Genomic DNA, 19,523 nt, shown 5'->3' on the forward strand with positions numbered 1-19,523 from the left:
TCATCAACTTCATCATCAACATCATCATCATCATCATCACTAATATTTATTCAGCACTTACTATTTGCCAAGCACAAGACTAAGTCCTATTTTTCACACCTATTTACAAAGGGTGTACCAGTATCACCCCCATTTTCTAAATGAGAAAAAGGAGCCTCAAAGAAGCAAAGAGTTATAAAGGTACATCCAAATATCAAACACATAGTGTAACCCTAAAGACACATTTGTAACCACTCCACTCTCCTGTTGCATCATCAGAACCAGAATCATGTCTAGTGGTCCCCGTGTCAGAGAAAGACACCAGCTCTCACTTTGGCAATGGAGTTTCCAAGTTATAAGATGTGCAATGTCTGACAGTAAATCTGATGAGGCATTCTAACAGTTACAGGTCTGAAAGAAAGGAGTCCCTAACTGCCTAGTACAATGCATGCCTTCATGGCTGCTGTACAAGAGCAGTTACTATAAATTATATGTGTCTATAATTCTCTCAGGAGGTTAGCACTATAAAACATCTTTACATTCATGCTTGAAAACAGTGGTTGACAACCTTTTGGACCTTACAGACCACCAGTGGTCCAAGACCACCAGTTGGCAATCACGGCTTTATTATTTATTTATTTATTTATTTATTTATTTATTTATTTTTATTAAATTATTATCTGTGTACATATTTTAACATTGCCCCCGCCTCCCATACATACCCTCCCTCCCCAGATATAAAGACAGTAAAGCAACAAGCAGACTGTCAAATTACAGCAGGGAGGGTAGGGAGATCTGGGGGAGATAAGAGATCAACCGAAGGATTTGTATACATGCCTATAAGTACAACCAATGGACGCAATCACTGCTTTAAAACACATTGGAGAAATGTCATAGGAAGCTTCATATTCTCACTTTGGTCTTCTATTATCATGTGCCTTTTATGGCAGGTAGATTTCAGGAGGATTATTAGATTATATGAGAGGTGCCCTGTGTGATGAGAATGGTCACAGATGCAGAACTGACAATGTTTTCATCTCCGTTGATTTATTTTTATTCCTCATTAATTTATGTGATATTCTACTTCTTCAAATCACCAGGTCCAGGGAGGGAGGATAACAATTGGAATGCTGAAGCAAAAATGATGGCTCCAAGTAATATTCAGATTTTACTTATATACAGATTTAAAGATATTTATGTATGCAAATACAATAGGCAGTAATGATAAGTATAAATAATTAGATATCTGCAGAATTAAAATGCACTTAATTCTCTAAAATATATGAGCTTCTCTCCTTCTCAAATCCTATCCTTCAACATCTCTTTCCTGCACTTCTACAACAGCCCCCAAACTTTTCTGCTTATTCCCACTCTTGTCCCCCTACAATCTATACTGCTCCAGCATGAAATTTTCAAATTCCCATTAAAATATATCAATGGTTTGGCAGTGATAATTATTAGAAAAAACAATCACAATAAAGCAACTAATATTTATTGAACTACTTTCTGGTAGCAAGCAAAGCAATAATAACAAATATCTTTAAATTCTGGGGTTGTAAAGTTCTCACACAAAGATCTCTTCTGGTCCCAGAATGGCCCTGTGAAGGAAGCAGTTCCATCACCTCCCACATCTATATATGATATATAAAAAGCCTAGTGTGCAAAGTGTCCCCTTGGGAGTTTGATCACTCACTATGGCATGCACTGACCACCAGGTGGCAGCATAGAATGAAGGGAGGCCCTGGCTGGCAGCTGACAGCTGCTAGTGATCTTACCCGTGCAAGAATTTCTTGCACGGGGCCTCTAGTCTACTAATAAAAGAAAAACTGGGTCGTAGAGGGGGATTAATGATTTTCTAGCAGTTGGGTAGCCAGTGACCCTGAAACCCACCCTCGGCTATGGCATAGACTGCAACCAGAGTTGGATGGCTACCATGGAGTGCAGGGTGAGGCACACTGTGAAGAACTCAGAAGTGATCTACAGACAAGTGATGATGGGTGCTGCTGTATGGCCACCAGCCATTCCAGTGTTTCTAAGTTTTCCATTTGTTTCAGAGACTCCACTGGAGGGTGAGGAGCAGGACTCATCCCACACATTTAATTCCATCACCAGGACTCATCCCACACATTTAACTCCATCACCGAGACTCATCCCACACATTTAACTCCATCACCAGGACTCATCCTACACATTTAACTCCATCACCGTTGTGACCACAGTCATCACAAGCACATCCAGCTACAAAGGAACACACCAAGGCCAGCTGCAATCACCTGGCTCCTGCACCCACTCAGGTAAGCAGGAGCCAGGAGCCAGGATTCATCTTTACCTGATGCTCAGGTTTTCACAACATTAATGAATATGAGACACTGTCGATAGGAGATACTGCCAATCACAGGTGCAGCTACTGGCAGCCCTGAGCCCTCAGGTTACTGGGCAGTGGCCTTTTATCAACACCCACCCAGTACCATTGCCTTCCTGCTATCTCACAGTCGGGGGAAGCTTAGGGTCATTTCGTGCACAGATATGGTTCCTTCCACACTCATATGCTAAATGCACCCTCCACAGAGGATGGCATGCTATTCTGTGTGGCTGTCAATGTCACTTCAGGGGATCGGGAGTCTACATGCTGGTTTTAAGAAGGAAAAACTCTAATAGATGCTATTCTTGCAACATCCAAGATTTAAAGTAATTCCTTCCATAACATTCCTCCTAGCAGAAAGAGAACCAAAACTTCCTCTAAGTACAAACTCATTCCTTGAACACCAGCTTAATAGCTGTGATTACCCGCCTGCTTCTTCAAGTGAAACTTCACAATGTAAAACTATTTTTACCAATAACAGTAGCACTGAAGAAGCATTTGAGATCTTACTTCTCAGTAGCTGTCATCAGTTTGGTTAAAATAAACTCTTACAAAACAATTTTTTTAAACTAGCTCTACAGCCTTGGCTAGTATGGCTCAGTTGGATGGAACATTGTCTGGTGCACCAGAAAGTTGCCGGTTTGATTCCTGGTTGGGGCACATACCCAGGTTGCGGGTTTGATCCCTGGTTGGAGTGCATGTGGGAGACAACTGATTGATGTTTCTCTCTCTCATGGATGTTTTTCTCTCTTTCCCTCTCTCCCTTCCTCTCTCTCTAAAATCAATAAAACCAGGTTTTAAAAACAATAGCTCTAAAGATGTGGCTTTCCAGGTGACTCAAAATTTCTGAGATGTTATAAAGTTAATTTAAAATCAAAAGCAGGTGAACTATACTCTGAATATATTTTATGTGAACTGGCATCAAAAACCAATAATTTAACAAATTATGAATCCTAAGTGAAATTCACCATTAGAAGGAAATTCCATTTTATTATATTCATTTTCAATGTATAAATAAAAATCACAGAAATTCCTAGATTATGTCTATTAGTCAAACATCATTTTAAGCCATTCTAGCATAAAACTAATTATATATATAATTACATATATATATTTACATATATATTTAAATAAATGGAACAAAATAGGAAGCCTTATAGAATGTTTTTCAAAAATTTAAAGTATAAAGCTCATCAAGTAAGTTCATGATTTAAAATGAAAAACAAAGGTACTCCTGGGGCAATAATATTTACCTTCTGGACACTGGCAGGTGAATCCACTGAGATTAGAAATGCATGTTGCTCCATTTCTGCATGGGTTTAGGATACAATAATCAATCTTGGACTGGCAAAGCTCTCCAGTATAACCTGAACAGAATAAGAAAGGTATTTTATATAATAACAAGAGAGGTATTTTATTATGCCAAAGCCACCATGAGCCATCCCATGAACTGATGGAGTTAAGTGATGCAGCCCTGTCCAGGTTGAGTTTCTCAGGTGAGTGGTTCTCCACTGGTGATTCTTTCCCCGCAGAACATCCAGCAATGTCTAGAGACATTTATTGTCACAGCAATGGGGGTGCTATTGACATCTAGTGGGCAGAGGCCAGGGATGCTGCTAACCATCCTACAATTCACAGGACAGTCATCAGCAACAGAAATATCCAGCCCAAAATGTCCCTAATGCGGAAGTTAAGCATGCTGGTTTAGGTCAATGAGACACTCATTTTGTTCCAGTGCCTCTCATCATTCATTAAACAGAACTTGGTCCTTTTACAAAGCAGAGAAATAGCTCCTTCAGAACATTTTTCAGAATCCTTCGGAATATTTACAACCTCTAGAAAGTTAAAGATCATTTTACAATTAATTATTTGAATATATAACTTCAATTACTGAGGTATTTATAATTGTGATATTCAATAAATAAATGAAATAATTAGCTCAAAGACAGATGACCATTGAAAGCACTGATGTCTCCTTATAGGGAATTAATCACAAAGATTTATAATTTCTTTGACAAACATTGTAGCAAACAAAAAGGATATAAGAAAAGTTGTGCCTCAGGATATATAGTAAAAATATCTTTTGAGGCCGTGGCTGGTTTGCCTCAGTGGATGGAGTGTTGCCTGCAGACGGAAGGGTCCTGGGGTTCTTTCTATTCTGGCCAAGGGCATATGCCAGATTGAGGGCTCAATCCCCAATAGGGGGCATGCGGGAGGCAGCTGATCAATGATTCTCTCTCCTCATTGATGTTTCTATTTCTCTATCTCTCTTCCTTCCTCTCTGAAATCAATAAAAAAAATTGTTTTAAAAAAAGAATGTCTTTCAAGGACATATGAGATGAATGGAGAAGCTCTAAATTGAGGCTTGGTACTTTTAGCAACTGACCCTGAGAAATGACATTAGATAAAATCAAGTTTGTATGCTAGTACATATAGCCTGGCAGATGGAAGAAGACCAGACACCATCAAGGAAATGCATTGGGCTATAAACTTATTCAGTGAGCTCACTACCAGATTACATCTGGTCTGATGTAGACTTAGAGTATTTAATTCTATACTAGTGTGTATTTAAGTATAAAAATATAATTTTAAATTTATCAGTGTATGGAAGGAAAATAGCTAAGCTCCCTGTGAATGTCAGAATGGCTTCCAGGAAAACTACATTCTGGTGATGTTTTTTGACTGTTTTCAACATAGCAAAAACCCACCCCACTTCCACCAGCACCCCCACTCAATATCTATATTGCCATACTCTTCCAATGAAGGAAAACCTGGTGTTTATTGGCAAATTGCAGGGGCATCCTCAGTTGGGTTCTATTATTAAAAAACAAAGCAATCGATCAGTGGTTTTCCTAAACCTTCTCCTTCCCTGCACAACTATTTTTGTGTATTATGTTTTCTTCACGATTTTGCTACTGAAATAAAAATAGGCCTCTGCTGTTGCCTTCACTCTGGGGGCAGAATGTAATGGCTTCTTCAGAAGCTTCTAGGGTGAGAACTGTAATGAGAGCTCTTTTTAACATTCCTATCTTTTAACAGGCTGGCCTGGGTGGTGAGGCCGCGATGCTGGGTTTGTCCTGAGAGCCTAAAGCCCCAGGAGAGCCCACCAGCCCCAGCCCTTGCTCTGGGGGAATCTGAGCAGCCAGGGCTGCAGCTCAGCCACTGTTGCTGAGACAGATGCCTAATATTAGCAACTGAAGTAAGACATAAATAGCAGGGACCCGCGTGCCATCAACACGGTCAATCTCAGAGGCATCCAATATCAAAGTCGAAAGGCAGGAATTATTTAACAGAAAAAATGAGTAAGATCTGCTGGCAGAGAAAAAAACAAAGGCATCTGAACAAATGGAAGCATGATTTAAAAACCAAAGGCAAAGAACAGAAGAGCTCGAAGGCCCTCCTGTGAGAGGAAATGGATAAATTATAAAACGGGACTATGGGTAGGAAAGCATGAGAGAAAGCTGACAGCACAATTAGGAAAATTAATCTCAAATTAATCTCAACAAGTACACAGGCAAAAGGCACAGTGGGAAGCACAGTGGTTGGAGGAATGAAAGGTCCAGGATGATGACGCACCAATCAGCTGAGTGAGCAGGGCAATTCCATGGCCTTTGCCCTTCATTTCCAGGAGGTAAAATGGGGGTAATAATACCTGCCCCCTCCGGGGTGATTGTAATGACTGAATGAGAGCAACGCCAAGGAGCAGGAGTCGCTCATATCAAAGGCAGCCTTGAGTCCACAGTAGCTTGCACCACGCCTGGCTCAGTATTTTTGAATGAATGAATAATTTATGGATTTTAACACTGCCATGCAATGTGCCAATATTGCTTGATCTCCACTTTGAACAGGCAGCAGAGAGCAGCGGTTCTCGCAGTGTGGTCCCCACCCAGCAGCAGCAGCCTCCCTGGGAACTGGCCACCAATGCAAAGTCACCAGCAGCACCCAGACCTGGGGAATCGGAGACTCTGGGGGTGGGGCCCAACAATTTGAGTTTAAGACACCCTCCGGGTGATGATGACACAAAGTACATGCTAAAGTTTGAGTACATGTGCATGCTAAAGTTTCTGGCCTGGAAAACTAGCAGAAAACAGTTTTTAGTAGCAAATATGAATATTTGTCATTTAAGAATTACACATGTAATGTAGATAACAAAGCAAAGGGATCAGAGAGTGAAGGTCAAATAAAATATATCATGTCAGAAAGTCCTCGGGGACTGCACTGTCCACACATGCTTTTTATTTGATGAGTAGGAGCCTCTAAGGCTCAGTTGCTGTGCCTGTCATTGCATTGCTTGCGGATATGCTTCCCTATTCTTTAGTGATTTTTGTCCCGAGCTCCCAGCACAGAGCCAGGGACACCACAATACCCATTATATAGTCATTAACGACTGCCTAAGCACCGTGCACTGCTATTTTTTTAGGTACTCTCTTTCATTCTACTTTCCTCAAACCTAAATAAGAAACAGTGATATTGATATAAGCCAGACAGCTTATGACACCTGAATCTTCTAATCTGGTGATTACAAAGGGGAAGAGATTTCAAGAAAGTTCTTTTCATTTGAGTAGGTCCCGATGACTCGCTGAGAAACTTAAATCAAAGAGGAAGGAAACCAGAAGTTAATTAAGAAATACACCATGGGTCAAATAAATTAAGGGGTGGACTTAAAAATATTCATCAGTTGAATTCTAAACCAAACTACAGAGGAGGCAGTCAGTCATTCTTTCAGAAAGGTTTGTGAATGAAAATTCAGGGGATGTAAAGGAAGTCTGCAAACAGTTCCTGCCTGCAGAGAGCTTGCCCTCCAGTGAGGAGAGAACTACAGTCACATGAAACAAACTCATGTGTGATCAAAGCAGGGGAATGGCACCCAGTCAGGCACATTCAGGTTCAAGGCTGGGCCGACCAAAGTGTTGGGGGACAGCGGGAAAGGCTGGGCTGGGTGCAGGTCCTGACAGGCCTTAAGGGCACATGCTGAGGTGCTGGGGTTACCACTCGTGGCAGCGTCTGTGAAGGTTTCTGAACAGCGTGCAGACAGAGAAGGTACATTGTGGATTCATCATCCCCTGTTCTCATTCACTTCAATTTTAGGGGGAGCTTCAGTCTCCCCTCCCTTCTTCCTGGCATCAGGAGCTCTGGTGTAGAGCAAATGAGGGAACTCCCAAGGGGCCATCAAAAAATGGGATGTGGGATGGTGGGAAGAGCCTCGGGGAACGAAGGAAGAGAAAAAAATTCTAATCTTTCTCCTTCAAGAGGCTACAAATATGTGCCCTTAATAGGTCACCTATTCAATGCCAGTTGGGCATGTATGTGTGTGTGTATAGATATGCATTTGTGTGTGTTCATGTGTGTATGTGTATGTATGTGCATGTTTGTGTGTGCAGGTACGTATATGTGTGAGTTCTCTTGAACTCTTACAAAGTCATTACCATCATTCTATTTCACAGATAAGTAAACGGTGGCTCAGAGGAGCCAAGTGCAGCTGGTGAGTGACTCTACCTGGACTGAAACCAGGACTGCAGACTCCAAACCCCCCACTCTTCACTCCTCCCTGTGTCTTTTCTTTCCCTCTCATCAGGCTTGTTTGAAAAACTGTGAGAGCCAGCAAGGCCAGCCCTGAGGCAGGGAGAGGAGGCAGAGTGGCCTGCTGGGTCTGAGGCAGGGAGAGGAGGCAGAGTGGCCTGCTGGGTCTGGATCTCCAGGTCTGGCAGAAGAGAGAAGGAAGTGCTGAGGTCCCACGTGGTCCAGTGTGGCTCACCAGACAGGGAGACCATACGGCTGAGGCCAGCTCTCCAGGTGGAGGAAGTAGCACGGTGCTCAGTGCAAGCAGCCAGCTATGGCCTGACAGTGACAATGACAGCAGCTGACACCTGCTGAGCACACGCTGTGAGCCAGGTACCTCTGTGGGCCCTCCACACTCATCAGTTTATTTAATCTTTACAACAGCTACCAGATTGTGATGCTAGGAATTCTGTCACCTATTGAAATTTACCCAGTGATCATGAGTAATTTCCCCGAAGTCATGCAGAAAATGGGCAGTGAGTGCAGGCTTGACGCTGGCAGCCCACTGGGCTCTCCCAGTTCCGGACTCCAGGCGAGCAAGGCAGCATGGATGGCAGAGAAGGTGGGCAGGCTTTTCACAATCATTCCAGCAGCGGATGACAATGACTCGAATCAGGGCATTGGCCAAGGAAGAAAAAGCAAAGTGCAGGAGCAAATGGGGATCATCATAAATAAAGTAAACTTGGTGGCTATACAAAGACAGATGAGCCGAGGGCATCCATCTGTGAAGACTGAGCTTTCAACCTGGGTGACGAGGATGGTGATGGGACCAACAGAAACTGGAGTCCATCAAAAGTCAGGCTGGCAGTGTGTGTGGGAGGCAGAGGGGGAAACACAGTGGACAGGTGAAGTGGTAGCAGACGCCCTGTCCAGTAGGAGTGCTGGAGCAGAAGTGCCCTAAGGCTGGAGGGAGGGTCTGGAAGACATCCACTTAGAGGTGACAGCTCAGAATGAGTGACTGCTGCTAAGGAGAGCAGTGGAGAGGAATAGTAAGGACTGAACTCTGACTAGAGGGGAAAGGAAGGAGGGGAGGGGCTGGAGAGATCTTAGGAGACAGGACACAGGGCAGTGTCTGAAAGCCAGGTGAGAAACGCTTCCAGAGAAATGACAATCATGGGCAGGATGAGGAATTAGTGAGAATACCGCCCATGACCTTGGAGAACTGGTTTCATGATACAAAGAGAAAGGAAGAGTGAGGGTGTGGGTAGAAAACTACACATTGGGTGTAGACCACTATGTGATAGAGATGAAAAGGAGGAGAGAGGAGGAGGAAAAGAAGGTGGACACAGCAGGGCAGCAGCAAGGACTCACTACATTCTTGCTTGTTTGAGGAACTGATATTCAGATGAGAGCCTTGAATCCTGCGGCCAGGAGGCCAGGGAAGGGTTGGGGAGGGTGATGGAGACAGCAGGGAGAAGAAGACTGAAAAGGTTGGAAGCGGAGGAGAAGAGAAGGGAGAGCATATGGAGGGTGGAGTTCACAGCAGCATTATTCACAACTGCCAGCAGGTGGAAACAATCCAAATGCCCATCAATGGATGTATGAGTTAATGAATTTGGTGTATCCATACAATGGAATATTATTCAGGCATAAAAAGGAACAAATTTCTGGCACATGCCACAACACAGTGTTACACATTTTCCTTTGTTCCCTGCCCAAACAGTGGTGAACACATTGTAACCAACACATTCACAGCCAATGATGTCCAAGCCTCCTGCTCCCTTCATCACTCACAGGAAATTCACAAACCTTGAATATGTTGGTAAAACACACTCTGACCCAAAGATGGGCAGAGAAGGAAGTGACCAGAATTCCCATTTCTCTGTGAGCTCTGTGACCTTGGGCAAGTCCCTCAGCCTTGCTTCCCACACTCCCATACAAAGGCAAGTCCCAAGACTCCTTCCATTCTGAAACTCTGACCTAATCTGCTTTTTAAAAACCACACTCAAGACCCACTAAGGTGCTCCCTTCCTGAGCCAAGTGAGCCTGGGTATGAGTACACCCTGCAAATCTGCTCAGGATGTATCTCCAGGGAGAGGCGACCCCTTTCTAACTCACGACACAAAGGCCCCGCAAGGCCATCTGAGCAACACTCAGTGTTTAATTAAACAAGTAAAGCCGGGCAGGAACACACACTCGTTCCCCTTGCGTCCAAAATAACAAGGTCTTAAAAATAGGCTGAAATCACCAATTAGCTGAACAATGAGGTGCTCCGAAGTTGAAAAATGCTTTGCATGGTGCTGATAACATTTTGGCAATGGTGATTCTGAACCTGCATCATAGCTATCCTTTGCAGAAAAAGAAATAGCTCCTTTGAGGAAAAACCATATTCTTCAAATGAGAAGGCTTTTCTGAAAATAAATCCTGATTTAAAAAGCTAACATTCAAGTTAATCATTCATTGTGTGTCTGTTGCATGCAAGGCACGGGGCTCGGCACTGGCAGGGAGTGGAGGGATGAAGAGTAATGCAATATGATGTTGCTGCCCTCAGGATAGCCATACCTGGTGTGGGTGGGAGGCAAAAAAAACATGTGCACCATAGGGAGGAGCCCAGAGAGAGTAGGCAGAGAGAGAGGGAGGAGAGGCAAGGAAATTGAGCCTCTACACAGCATGCCTTGTATAGAATTTCATTTTATTCTAGTCATTCACTCATTAGGGAAATCTTTATTGAGCAGCTCTATGTGCCTGGCTAGGTACTGGAAATACATGTCCACAGAACAGACCACAAGCTTACGTTCTCAATTAATACTCATAACGAGGTATTTAATACTCATTCTCATTTAATATTCATGGCAAGGGTTGTTGTAATCTCCTTGCAGAGAGGAAGAAGCAGGCCCAGAGAGGTTAGGTAACTTGCCTATGGAGCCCAGCTAGAAATGGCAGGGATGGAAGCAGGATTTACACTGCTGGCTCCAGAGGCTGTTGTCAGTGGGACATGCAAGGGTCAGAGCTCCAGGGCAGGTGATACTGGGTCTCCTACCTCTGGCGCTTAGTGCTCTTGTAACCTCAGGCAACAAGCAGGGAGGGTCTCCCGGAAGCTCATCCTGTGGTGATGGGAAATAACCCACATTTAAGGTCCAATTGTGTGGGATTTATGATTGTCATCTGGGCATCTGGCTCTAGAGCCTGTCCTCTTAAACAGTAAGCTATAATTTAAAAAAAAAAAATCAAAGAGACCTTTCTGATTTTGTTCTTCACATTAATGTTGCCACTAATCTTGTCTTTACAACAGTCTGTAGCTGCTGTTCATTCATTCTCACATCATGCCCATATCCTCTATACCTCACCCCTGCCAACCGGTGTCACTTGAGAAAGCTCTGAGGTCAATGGAAACCGAATGGCAGCAACTATCGCCAAATATGCTGCTGCCCTTCAGAGAGTTTGATAAATTCTAGTTACCTTCCCTTGCTTTGTTCCTCTATGTAGTCTTAGAGAGACCTCAGAACTCCTGTAACCTTTATAACATCCCTGCAAACAGGAGGCTGCCAAGGCTTAGACAAAACCAATAACCTCCTGTTGGCAAAGCCAATAACCTCCTCTTAGATTTTCCTACAGTAGTGATGCTGTTGACAATCCCCTTCTTTTTGAAAGTATTCCAAAAAAGTTTTTAAAAAATCAATTACACCTGCTAAAAACTTCCTCCTCAAAATAGAAATTTTACTGGCCATATTCTGTTATTAATTTTCTATTGCATGTATATGGCATTAGTCAATGTTTTACTATTGATCAGTATTTTACTATTTTCTGCTTTCCAATAAATTGTATTAAAAATGAAAACTATAACAGTTTGTTACTTAACCAACTCCACATCCAATGCTCCATATTCATTCACAGATTAACCATGACTTAAAAACTGCTATCTGTACTGGCATTTGATGTAGAAATTAGAGCAAAATACCAAAATATTAGCAAATTTGGAGCTGAAACTTCTTGGCTGAAAATAATATTTTCACTCGCCAAGAAATGTTTTCCTCTCAAGAGAAACGGTCGCTGAGTCAAGGCTACGTCTCTGTGAAAAGACTTTATTGGGGACTTTTGTTCTCTGATTTGAATTCATTCATTCATCAAACAAGGTAATTCCTCATGATCAAATGTCAACAATCAGAACACAGCAAGATACATTTTTCAAAAGGAAAACACATTTCCCACTGCTTATAGAGCTTATATATATATCTGGAGCATCAAAGATCAATGTGTTGATGTTAATTAACTGTACATGGTTCTTACACAAAGTACATATACCTTTCCTATGGAAAATAAGTTTTTCAAGGACACTCAGAACTAAATTTATTGTAGTATAAAACTCCTCACTATGAGCAACCCGTTCCCTTTTTGGACAAAATTGCCTAATACCAGTACTTTTTCTTTTAAGAAGAGACCTGTTTGAGATAAGGAAGTTGAAAGGCATGGGTTTGAATCGCATAGTTGTACCATGAAAGGACTCAGCACTTAGTGTGGCTGCATACTTAGAGTGTAATAAGATGGTTGAAAACAAGGGTCTTGGAGGAGGGCAGGAAGACCTGAGTTCAAATCCCAGTCCTAGCAGTTATTGGTGAGACCATGAGAATGTTTAACTTCTTCCTAGGCAACACTCTAGGGCAATGTTTCCCAAACTTTTGACATATGTGTACCCCTTCTATAATTTTCGTAACGCTGAGTACCCCTCGTACTCATGAGAAAATAGAATTAGGCGCAGCTAAGCACGGTGCAGTGCATATCCCCACCAAACTCCGGTGCAATGCGTACCCCCACCAAACTCTTCCCGTACTCCTGGGGGTACACATACCACACTTTGGGAAACCCTGTTCTAGGGAATAAGTGACCCAATTCTGGCTAATGACATGTGGTGGAAGTGATAAAAGATATCTCTAGGCACTGCTCTCAGAACATCACAGGAGACCCTCCAGATCCCTGAGTGACCACCTGGAGGCAAGTGCCTTCATCAGACTACAACACAGCAGAAATTAACCTTTTCTTAGAAGCCACTGAGATGTGGGGATTGGTGTGTTAATACAGCACAATTCAGTATTGTCCTGACTAATATTCTTGGCCAAGTTACAAAATTCCCAGTTAGAGGCAAATAGGCTGGCAGGGGAGCAGTTAGGCATGAATCAGGCTGTCAGAGGAGTGGTTAGGGGGTTATCAAGCTATCAGGCAGAAGCAGTTAGTGGCAATCAGGAAGGCAGGAAGGCAGGCAGGCGAGTAGTTGGGAGCCAGCAGTCCTAGATTGTGAAAGGGATGTCTGACTGCCCTTTTAGTCTCAATCCTACCGTGATTGGGCCTAAATGGGCAGTCAGACATCCCTCAAGGGGTCTCAGATTGGAGATGGTGCAGGCTGGGCTGAGGGACACACATCCCCATGCATGAATCTCGTGCACTGGGCCTCTAGTGAGATGATAAAGTTTGTGTTAATAGATAAGTAAAAGGCTTTCACTTTTTCATTTATAAACTTCTCCATTGGTAGGTCTTGTTGCTTACAATGAGCATTTAGTCTCCCAAGGCCCATTTCACTCTACCCTTCTCTTTACCCCCAACCCCTACCTCAGCCTGAATCCCCACCCAGTAGCAGAAGTTGGCAACAGAATGAGATAAAAGAGGAAAGATGTCAGTTTTGAAGGATGATGTCATGTTACTTGATAATAAAAAAGGAATAATTTGGTGCTTGCTTTTAAAAACAAAACAGCTAAATCAACATGTTCACTGGTAAATGCCATTCCTGCTCCCTGAAGGTGTAGAATCTATTGGCTAAACTGAAAGTCAGTTAAGATGATTGGCAGAGCACAGAAGTCTCCTAAGAATCACTCATTGTGCTCCAAGGATTTGAAAATCTCATGTAGTATCCATGAAACCCTTGTACTAAACTAATTAAGGAATTCCTTGCCTCATTGTGGAGAAAAGTGTACCAAGAATTTGGTCTAATGACTATATATGAACAAAAGGAAATTAACATAAAAGGTGGCTTTACATAACAACCTGGGTAGCTGATACTGTATTTTTCTTATTATTTAGCATAATCAACCAGCACAATACCAACCCACACTCAGTGCCTATTTTGAAGAATTGTTTTTGAAACATCTAGGCCTCTAGTTGATCAAGAATATCCTTAGCCCAAAAGTGGTAGAACGCTACCATGGAAATGTCAGAAAGCCAGCCAAGAGGCAGGATGTTTATCCCCATGGGAGCTTCCTTCTCCTGTTCCTAGATTGTACAAAGCACAGACTGATAGAATCAAATGGGACCTTGAAGTCCCCTTGTCCAACAGCTGGACAAAGTATTGTTTAACCACTATTAATTAATAAGTGTATGTTCTACAGAGTGATATATATTAATGGTGAGTTCCGGAAACCATACCAGCAAGGCAGACACAGGTGAAATTGCTCCCAAATTGATTTTCCTTTGCATCAACACAGCTCGCATTGTTCTGGCAGGGTGTCCTCTGGCAGGCATCAAATTCTTCACAGAAAGCCCCCACATATTGCTCATCGCAGTCACAGGAAAAAGTCGCCTAAAACACAAATATACAGTGTATGTTATTGGAGTCCTCTAAAGTGTAGGCTTTGGCTGTGAAATTCAAAGTTGAAAAGCATCATTTCTTTTTATAATCATACCAACACTGAGTATTTTCACTCATATCACTTATATCATGATCTGATTAAAATCATAGCTTTAAAAGGGATGGTATATTACCCGGCTGGTGTTGCTCAATGGTTGAGTGTTGACCTATGAACCAGGAGGTCACAGTTCAATACTGGGTCAAGGCACATGCTCATGTTGTGGGCTTGATCCCCAGTTGAAGACATGTATGAGGTAGCCAATCAATGATTCTCTCTCATCATTGATGTTTCTTTCTCCCTCTCCCTTCCTTTGAAATCAATAAAAATGTGTTTTGTGGGTTTTTTTTTAATTATATGTTTCGCTATAGTTTAATTTCAAACATTTCTTTTTATGATTCTTTACTCGTAATTATTTCTATCATTTTCAATCTTCCTAAAATAGAAATGGAAAGGATAACTTTATTTTAAGGGGGAGAAATTCAGTTTTGTTGACTTGACATGAAAATAGCAATTTTGCTAGAGCAGATATATTGTACTACAGTCCTTAAATTAGATGTCATGCCAAGCAAGTAAAAAATCCTGCAGCATACAGCTCTTGTGACAAAACATCATCAAATGTCCTCCTCAGACCACCTTCCAGAGCATGGAATTTATTGAATCAACCTGTAAATTATAATAGCTTCAATCTATAGCTATGCAGATGACCTGAGTGCAAGGGAAAATACAAGGACTGCAATTGAAGTCACCTGTTGCCCTTTGGGTTTATGATATTCACATTCTCTTAGTAAAAGACTGTAACTCAGACCCAGAGGACTGAATCCAATGAGAAGGTTCATTTCTGAGACAGGGGTAAAATCCAAATAAAATAGAGCCTTCCTTCTCTTTTCTTCTTTCCACCCTCAAGCGGGTGCAAGTCTACAAGAAATGTAACTCTGGTTCCAAAGCCTGTATGAGCAATGCAGATTACTGCAGATTTTCATGAAGAGGGGAGGGAAAAAAGCACAGGAGAGCTGCATAAGCAAACCTTGCTGCTGAAAAAAATCAAAATAAAACAGACAAAAACACCTTTCCAGCTCTTCCATGCCCCACACATCAAGCAGGTGTTCAAATCTCTGTTCCACAGCCTCCTGCCCACAGCCCCTCCTGGGCCCACCCTCTGTCTCCAGGTCCCCAGCATCCTGCCCTTAACCTTGGAGACTCTGGCCTTTTGTCTAGGTTTGGTCACCCAGGATCTATACCCAGTACTTCCCACCAAGCACACAGATGCTTTCCTTCCTCCTGAAAGAGAAAGCAACCTTGTCCATCCTTTCATAATTTTTTGTCTCTCAATCAAGTTTTAGAGTTTTTGTCCATTTCTTAATAAATCTATTGCTATATGTTTAGACTTCTTTGTGACTCTTGTTAATGAGATATTTTTTCATCCCTTCTTTGTAGTACCCATCATACTAGATAGTGGTTATTAATGACATGGAAAATACTAGAGTTATGTTACCAGATATCACCCTGAGCTCTCATTATAGATCAGTGAGTATTAGTGGAATTATGTTTTCTAAATAAAATAACTCCACTCCCACCCCAAAGTGCATACCAGTTGCAAATAATGATCAAATCCCTTTCCCTTCTCCAGTCCTCATGGTTACATTGGTGGCTCTTCCAAAATAATTCTGATTTCAAAGTGAGGTTTGTAGAATTTACCACTAAGTAGAATGCTGGAATGATTATTAAATTTTATCAAATGCTATTTTAGCTTATATTTTAAAAATCAGATGACTTTTAGATAGCTTCATAATTTAAAAATTATCTTTTTTCTCTTTAACCTACATATATGGGAGTTGAATGTTTACATTTCCATGTAGTGACTCAAAGCTGCACTCCTGGAAGGAAAACCCTCAGAGGTCATTATGCAAAATCACTTTATGATTTCCTCATTCTATTGTAGCTGTACTGCTAAAGCCTCCCTCCTAACTTGTCCTGTCCCCAAAGGTTCCTTTTCCAAGAAAAACTGTGCCCTGCACGGTGAGACCACATTTTATCCCATAAGAGGATGGTCCTTGTCACCCTGACTAAACCAGGAGTGGATGGACCATTGACCTGAGCAGCCAACCAAGAGGTCAGTCAAATGTGACATTTAGCTCACCCCAAACTGCGGATTTTATATAGGTGTGTTTCTTTTGTTAATTGAATGTGTTTTAGTTAAAGGAATATGCCAAATACTTGCAATCTGCATAGTTAAGTCTCCTTTAGTTTAAGACTATCGTCTTCAATTATATCTTAGAAATCTGAGCAATTGGAATAAAAGCAATAGCTGTTTCTTCTTATGTTAGAGCCAAATGTTCTGTCTCCTATTTTTGTCACCTCTCACCTCTTTGTGGCCAGTGGAGATTCTCTCTGCATTCCAGCAATAGTTGGCTTCCTATCTTATTTTTCATGAAATCCTGAGTGTTTTCCTTTTGTATGCATTTGCATGAACTTTGTGGTGGAAAGCTGAGAGAAGCTACATCAAGGACTATTAGAAAGGCCAACTTTTAAATAGGAAACTGCTTTTCTAGAATTGTCTTCCAAGAAATAGCTTGTCCTTGTGCACATGTATTACAGAGAATACCATTGCTATTTGTAGGGGACATTTCTGGAACTCTTTGTATATCTGGAGATTTGTGACCACCTTTGATATGTAAACATGGGCATGCCCAATGCATGCAATTCCAAAGTGGGTCTCAGCATCTTAATCAATTACTATGAGTCATTAGTTTTGACAGCTGTCCTATAAAATCTACTTGGTTTGTAGTCAGATCTTCCATATTGCAGATAAATTTATTTGGTTATTTGGGGGTTACATTTTGCATATAATTTATCTGGTGAATTCCATGTAAACTATATTGCTTATGAAAGTAAATTATTAAAAGCCACAAATCAAATATCTTTGATTTGTTTTGATTTGATTTAATTTAAAGCTAAAACAAAAACCATACATTTTGTTTTACTTTGTTTTAATCAGGAACCTTGGAAAGAATTTGAGACTGTTGAAAAAACTGCTGTAGGCTGAATTAATTCTTAAACTTTTAATCGAATGAGAAAGATGAGAAAAAAGTTTATAGGCCCTTGACCATAAAATTTTAGTTAAAACTTTGTGTATTTTTCATCATGTCATTCATAAAGTTAAACTTCTTCCTACTCTATTTTCTAACAATAAGGAGCTTTCCTGTAAGTATTAAAAGGCTTCTTTGTATAGATCCTAGACTGATGACTTATAAAAAGCTATGAATATACATTAGGAAAGTATGTCTTTAACATATTTGTTGTAGAGAACTATTTGATCACTGAAAGTTATAAACTGTTCTACCAACCTGGAGATATTTAACACATTGATGATAATGGCATGGCTGATCTAAGTCTGATTAACTTAACCAGCACATGAGACAAAACAAACTTACTTCAAATTAGTAGCTTAGCAAAATTACAGAACAGTACTTCCTTGCAAAATTATTGTATGTAAAAGTCTATCTCAAATAAAATGAAAAGTAACTCTCAGAGATTAATTTTAAAACCCAATGCAGAATCTCAATTTTCCTCAAGAGCTTGAAGTCAAACATTCCATTTGTACATTAATGAAATGTTTTCAGGCCATGGTTAAAAAACTTACTTTGAAAAGTTCTAGGTGAAAAGAATGTTAGTCCTCCCTGCATTCACTTATTCACCCACTCAACAAAGTGAGCACTTAACTATACACCAGGCACTGCTCTAGGAGCTGGAGATACAAATGTGGATAAGACTCCCATGTCAAGTCTATTCCACTGGGAGTGACTGACCACACACAAAATGAACAAATAATAAGGCAGTAAATTGGGTGATAGTGCTATGGGGCAAAGTAAAGTAGAGGCGGGGAAGAGAAGTGGTGAGGGTTGTGGAGGGCATGCTGAGAAGATGGTAATGGGGCAAACACCTGACAGAGGTGGGGGGTGCGCCATGGAGGAGTCCCAGGAAAGATATTCTAGGTAAAGGCGAGGGTCATTGAAAAGAAACCAAGGGGGAGCCTAGTCTAGCCAAAAAGAGCTAGAAGGCCAGTGTGGCTGGAATAAAACAACGGGGAGGGACATTTGTGGGATATGAGAGAAGAGGGTAATAGGAGTGAGGCTCAGATCAACTCAGGTGAGGCAGTGCTTCTCAATAGGGGGCCACCTCACCCTCCAGATGATATTTGGTGATGTCTAGAGACATTTCTTGTTGTCACACTGGGGGCTACAGGAGAGCAGAGCAACTGGCAGAGAGCTACTAGAGGGTGGCATGAATTCATGCGCAGGGCTACTAGTTTATTATAAAGCTCTATCCAAGAAAATTCAGTCATTTCAGAGCCAGTAAAAAATTTGCTAGTCATGAGAACTGATGCTTCGTCCTCATGAACAGTGCAGGTCATGTGACTGTCCTTTTTCTTTTTTCCTATTTGATTTGGCTGTAGTGAGCTCATAATCTGTTCAAGGTTCAACTTTAACAGCTAACTAGGCTCCATGACCTATAAATTTCCCCTTTCCAACTCAGAAACTACTTTCTAACATATCTTCTGATGCCAACTTTTGTTTTGTATTTTTTCATTTCAATATTCTATAAAATACACAGCCAAATATATAAATAAATAATCTAAACTCCTCATAGCACACAGGGCCTTTGATAATCTGTCCTCAAGTTACTTTTCTGTCTAATTCTCTACAATTTTTATCTCTCAGAAAAGCCTAATTATTTTAAACAAATCATCCCAGAGAGATAAGTTTTCTGTGGAGCTTTATTTCTATCTTTAAGAATAAGAATTTATTTTGCTTTGTCCTTTAAACAAACTATACAGAAATTACAGTTTTCTTTTTCTGCTATCCCAGTGACATCAGTATCAACATAAAATCCCAGCTGACCAGACACTGCATCTCATTGTTCACAGAGCTTACTTACATTCAATTACCTCATTAATCTTCACCACAGCTGTCAGGTGGGTATTGTCAGATCCATTTTAAGAGTTGAGAACAGACTTGACGGGAAAAGTCAGATAAATTATTGAAGGTGTCCCAGTAGGCAAGTATAAGGTC

The 19,523-nt window shown here is 41.3% G+C and overlaps 1 protein-coding gene across 1 annotated transcript in view; it reads right to left on the minus strand.

The window, feature by feature from the left end:
- DNER (delta/notch like EGF repeat containing) overlaps positions 1-19,523 on the minus strand; it is a 220,306-nt gene that overhangs the window by 61,859 nt on the left and 138,924 nt on the right. The window contains exons 6-7 of the mRNA XM_036421970.2: positions 14,252-14,405; positions 3,595-3,708 (exon numbers count right to left, since the gene is read on the minus strand). Of these exons, the coding sequence (XP_036277863.1) occupies positions 3,595-3,708; positions 14,252-14,405 (268 nt within the window). The remainder of the gene's footprint in view (positions 1-3,594; positions 3,709-14,251; positions 14,406-19,523) is intronic.

Source organism: Pipistrellus kuhlii, unplaced genomic scaffold, assembly GCF_014108245.1.
Source record: "Pipistrellus kuhlii isolate mPipKuh1 unplaced genomic scaffold, mPipKuh1.p scaffold_m20_p_7, whole genome shotgun sequence".
NCBI lineage: Eukaryota > Metazoa > Chordata > Mammalia > Chiroptera > Vespertilionidae > Pipistrellus > Pipistrellus kuhlii.